This window comes from Balaenoptera borealis (genome assembly GCF_965194805.1).
Source record: "Balaenoptera borealis genome assembly, chromosome: 2".
In the NCBI taxonomy this organism is placed as follows: domain Eukaryota; kingdom Metazoa; phylum Chordata; class Mammalia; order Artiodactyla; family Balaenopteridae; genus Balaenoptera; species Balaenoptera borealis.
In genome coordinates this window covers 51724351-51730350 of record NC_138867.1, presented here as the reverse complement: position 1 = coordinate 51730350, position 6000 = coordinate 51724351, and the positions used below count along the sequence as shown (strand labels likewise).

General features: G+C 34.0%; 1 protein-coding gene across 1 annotated transcript in view; it reads right to left on the bottom strand.

The window, feature by feature from the left end:
* Positions 1–616: 616 nt before the first annotated feature.
* Positions 617–6000, bottom strand: part of LOC309624751 (uncharacterized protein) — a 48157-nt gene continuing 42773 nt past the window's right edge. The window contains exon 4 of the mRNA XM_082383203.1: positions 617–5304. Within this exon, the coding sequence (XP_082239329.1) occupies positions 5280–5304 (25 nt within the window). The 3' untranslated portion in view covers positions 617–5279. The remainder of the gene's footprint in view (positions 5305–6000) is intronic.

Genomic DNA, 6000 nt, shown 5'->3' with positions numbered 1-6000 from the left:
AACTCTCCTCCTCCAAGATGAACAGATAAAATAAAATTGAATTGAAAGAGGAAATTCTACCTACAGATTCTGAACAACACATTGAGCTTAGGAGATAACACTTAAGTCCCTGTGCATGTGGTAGCCTCTACAGTTAGTTACAGATTGCTGGGCCTGGAACTGCAAGTTAATAGACTGTGAAAGGAAAGAATAACCATGAGATGAGACAGCTGATACATCAGCAACTATCAGGATTGAAAATAAGGAATGACTATTACCTCTTACTTCCTAGGATGCTATAAACCTTCAGATTTCAAAAGAGAACAAATTTACTGTGACAGTGTAGATGGAAAAAGAGACATTTCGAAGAGCAATTTCTATGACATCCTTCGTTTAAACAGGGACTTGGGAAAAACAGAAAAGGATACTAGAGGTGAAGCAGTATTTTGGTTTCAGTTTTCTAATGCTTTGAAGACAGCTTTATTTCTATTTGAAGTGTTAAGTTAAATATTACCTTTCTATTTAAAAAAATTTTTTTTAATTGAAGTATAGTTGATTTACAATGTCGTGTTAGTTTCAGGTGTACAGCAAAGTGATTCAGATATATATATATATAGATATATATATAGATATATATATATCTATATATATATATTCATTCTTTTTTCAGGTTCTTTTCCCTTATAGGTTATTACAAGATATTGAGTACAGTTCTTTGTGCTATACAGTAGGTCCTTTTTGGTTATCTATTTTATATATAATAGTGTGTATCTGTTAATCCCAAACTCCTAATTTATGCCTCCCCAAATATTACCTTTCTAAATATAGGAAAATTCAGTTTAGGGAAAAAACAAGTAAGAATTTGAGGGTAAGTCTTTGATAGTAAATGTGTTCTTTAAAAATTAAATTTAAATGATGACACATGAATTTTATCCAAGGTATATGGGTATTATGAAAAAAGCAGAGGTGTATCCCCCAATTTTCCCTTTATTCAGCTATCTAACAACTATACATTCTGGTTTTTATAATAGGAAGAACCGAAACCAGTCAGTTTATTCCAGGCTTTCTTCCAACTCTGTTGGTAGAAAGAGTTTGGGTTCTGACCTGAAGCTCTCAGAGCTCAAGGTATCTATGAGTAGTTCAGTGATTAAATATGCTAGGTAGGTCTTTTTCCACAGCAACTCTGAATGCTAGGAAACAGTGATCAATCCTACTAATTCTTCAAGGAAAAAATGTGCACCCTATGAAATTTATTCCCAGAGGGAATACAATTTCTATGCACCCTTCTTGACAGAAGTATTAGACAACAAACCTCACAGTATCGTGTACTTCAAATTTTGTTGAGGGTAGATGTAATGTTAAGTGTTGTTACTTAAAAAAAAAAAAAAGGACACTATGGGAGGTTTTGGATATGTCCATTACCTTAATTGTGATGATAATATGTGTTTGCATATGTCCAAATTCATCAGATTATACACAATAAATATGTGCAGTTCTTTATATATCAGTTATACCACAATAAAACTATTTTTTTTAAAGTTAGTGAAGCAAGAAATGAAACCATGGTAATAGAAAAGAATGAAAGTATCGCAAACCTTGATAGTGTTGGAAGAGGGAGAATAAAAGAAGATGAAGGACAGATTGATCACAAAAAAATAGTCCCAATTTTTCAACCCTCCCTGGATTCATGCCATTGCTCTATAACTTTTCAGTGATTTCACATTGTGGCTGGAGCATTCTGCCTCACCTCCCTCATCTGGACTCAGCTAAGTTATATTCTTTAACCCAAAGCATTATATTCAATATATGTATGCGTACATATGTATTTATGTATACACATATATGTGCATATATACAAATAAATAAAATTTATCGTGTAGATAGGTGTTATCTTTGGGGTTGGGAAAATTAAAATAGGTATAGGCAGAATATAAAATGTAATTATTTTTCCTTGTTAATTTATTATGTATACTCAGAAGTCCAAGGACTAAAGAAGTCTTTTGAAATTCCCTATTTTTTAAAACTTCTAATGCTGAAATGAAATATTTATAGCTTAAATGACCTAAGTTTAAATTTAGGCTGGCATCTCTAAACTAAGGAAATGTATTTATCACTAATTCCTTTTCTGAAGAACTACACAGCCTCCATTTGCAGTTACAGAATAAACAGATTATGTTTTTCTCAATTAACAATGGAGTCAAGAAAGCTCTTCTCCTTATAACACCCTTGACAAAGAAGATTAAAAGTTGTGTGAGGAAAAATTAAAGCGCAGGTGAAATTTTAGCAAGGCAAGCATATATATAGTGTCTTAGATTTATTGAAGAAAATTGTAATGATGGGAAAGGCATATAAATAGAATTTGTTTCAAAAATTTTGTAAACAGAAACAGCAATAATAATTGCATTATATCACATATATTGCATTACATATAAATAATTTATAAAAGCAAAATTATAGCTCTGAGTTTATAAAAGTGATACTTGCCCTAAAGTTGAAGAATTATTACAGAAAATAATTCCCACTTTTTTTCTCTCCCTGCCTGCACAAATCATGCTCACCTATACCCTCTGGGAAAATTGTTATCAGTCATAAACTTTTAAAGCTATTTGTTATTAGTGAAAAAAGGAAAGACTATTAATGATAAAGCAAGTTCACCCTTCTAAGAGTAAGCATATATGTAATTTACATAATAGTTCAGTAATGGATTCTGTTATACACTATGCCATTATCTCCTACCTTAGTAGATTCAAGCAGAAATCATAAAAGTAGCCATATGATCATATATAATCATTTCAGGGATTTGGGAAATAATATATGAAGAATACAATGGCCACAGTTGGCACAAGCTGCTGTAATGAAGAGATCGTAAATTCAATGACTCAGTTAAGATAGACATTTTATTTTTCTCTCATGGAACAATTCCAAGATGCAAAGCTCAAAGCTGGTAGCTAGACTCTGCCATTAACAAAATAGGGCTTCCATGGTTGCTCTGATCTTCTTCACCATTTCCAAGCCAATGGAAAGAGAATAAGAGAAATCCATGACAGACAAGCAGCTGCTTTTTTTTGGCTGCACCGCATGGCATGCAGGATCATGGGATCTTAGTTCCCTGACCAGGGATGGAACCCATGCCCTTTGCAGGGGAAGCACGGATTATTTACCACTGGACCACCAGGGAAGTCCCAGCTTCACTTTTAAGAGGAGCCTTAAGAGGAAAGTGCACATGTCACTTCTATTCACATTCTTTGGCTGGAACTTTACCTCTTGGCTATAGTTAGCTTTCAAAAAAAAAAAAAATGCTGGAAAATACAGTTTCTAATGAAATTCTGAGAATCTATTTATTAAAATAATGAGACAATGGAAATTATAAAACAATGAGCAGACTTTTCATGGAGGATGTGGAGACTGCATCTTCCAAAGATGATCTGTAAATATATCTCATACCATATGTTCTTTTTAATGTCACTTTGCCACTCCAACATCAAAAGACAGAGTCTTATAGCTTATCTTGCTTCTGGGATATTTGACCAATAGAATATGGCAGAAGTGATATTCTGTGACTTCTGAGGCTGAGTCATAAGAAGATTTAGAACTTCTTCCTGGATTTCCTGGAATACGCATCATTGGGACCCTCTTCGAGGAAGGAAGCAATCTTGCTGTGAGAAGTTCAAGGCACATAGAGAGGGCATGTGTAGGTTTTTCAGTCAACAAACCCACCCAAGCTCTTGGTGGACAGCCAGCACTGATCACCAGCTGTATTAGTGACCCATTTGACACATGCAGCCCCGTTACGCCTTTGGATGACTCCAGCCTCAGCTTCCATCTGACTACAATTACATGCGAGTCCCTAAGACAGAATCAGCCAGGTGTGCCCAGCCAACCACAGAACCATGATAAATAATAATAAATTGTGTTAAGCTTCTAAGTTTGAAGGCAGTCTGTTACCAACAATACATTCCTGAAGCAGATGATAAATATTTATTGTGGACATTGAGTAAAATCTCTGTCTCAGTTTCTCTCAGAGCTGAATCATAAGTATTACACTAGCGAAAGATGCTCTCTGCCTTTACTCTCCCTTTCATATTTAAAGCAATTATTTAAATCTTTGCTGGAGTAGAGCAACTTCAGGGTCCTTGCCTGGAATACCTTTCCTCCATTTCACTCTAGATCTTAGTCATTATTAAAATTCAATTACCCCCAGAAAAGTAAGATTTTAGATGTTATCAAGCATTTTTACCTTAATTGGAGTAAAGGATTTGTGAGATTGTGTTAAAAATCGGTGTGGGACAGATTGGACTTCAGGCTTTGAATATGTAAGGGAAGTAGAAAATAAGCCATCAGCATCTAATGGGGGAGAAATTGAGAGCAACCAAATGCAAATTTCATGTACCTCATAAGTTTGTCTAAAGTCTGTCCTGTATTCAATAGCCACTTACAGGAAAGCAAAACTCCCAGGAGGACATAATAAGAATCAACAAATTATTTTATTGTATGTCTTACAGAGTTTTGAGCTTCCATCATGGTGTTCATTCTTTTGAATTATTTCTATTGGTGTCTAATCTATTTATGTGGGTGTCCATAGTTATTGATAAGAAGATATAGAATATACAGTAGTTTATAAGTGATTACTCCCTCCAGCAGATTTAGTTTCCAGAGGTTGGTTAATTGTAGAGGCTGGATTATATGATTGGTTGCATTTTCTTATCATTAATATATCAATTATTTTCCAGAAACTGTGTGGGGAAAGTATTCTTCACAAGTTGAATAAAGATCATTTTTCCATTTATCTTAAAAAGAAATTCAGATGAAGATCATCATCTCTAAATTATACATAGATATCGAGTGATCCATATACTTGAATGATTCACAATATAATTAGTTTTACTTTCAGGGATGTAATAAAATGGATAGTGGTGCCTTTCCTTATCAATACATACAATTACTAGAAAAAAATCTGTTATAGTCACTTTTGAGATGTCAGAATCAGAAAATATCCTTTGGGGATATTTATGAATGGAGAAATCAAGATATATGTATTTTTATTAGCAAATGTCCAATATTTGTGCCACTGAACATATGTGAGTTACTTAGGAAAATAAAGCAGTATGACATAGAGAGGAGTTGTCTATATATAAAAAATACATAAATACATTAATGCTTATACAAATATATCTCCTCCCTGTGTTTCTGAGATTTATTCATTTGAATTCCCAAACTGGGGAAGTCAACAGTTTATTGCCTATTTCTTTTTCCTGTTCACACTCTGGGACTCATCAAGATGGACCTCTCTGAGGATTAAATTATAGCCAGAGAGTTACGTGGGCCCTGAAGGGGAAAAAAAACAATACACCGTGTTAGTATCATGTTGAAGGTAGGTAGGCCTGATGATCTCTATGCCGTTTGTATAAAAATATCAGACTTTTGCGACATTTAATTGCAGAAGTAAAGAAGAAAACAGACCTAGTCCCTCTACATATATGATTTTTAGTAATCCAAAGTCTACAAGTTATAACTCTTAGAATATTTTAATCTTGAAAATGATTGGTAGAAAAAGTCATTGATCTAATAATCATTACAAAGCCCAGCTATTCTGGAATGGTTGCACCTACACACTAGATCTGTGAACTCCTTTAGTATTGCATTCCTCTGCCTATAGCAGAAAACCTAAATAGGTCCAAGTGACTTAAATATAACAGGGAGCAATTGTTCTCAGTTAAGAAGTTCAGAGGTAACCGGTTCAGAGCTGGTAGTTTGACTCTAAGAAATGCCAGATGGACCCAGGCATCAGCACCTTTACTGAGTAGTTTCCTTTTCATGTTCACAAAATTGTTGTTCTACTATAATATATTATGTTCAGAAAAAAAAAGTAGGACCAGTGAAAGGCAAAGGTGAATGTTGAGTGATTTGTCTTTTTTTATGAGGAAAACAATAGTTTTCTGTAAGCTCCAGCCAATGGAGCACTTCTTATATTATTTTGGTCAGAATTAGATCACAAAACTATTGATAATCTGTAAAGAGCCT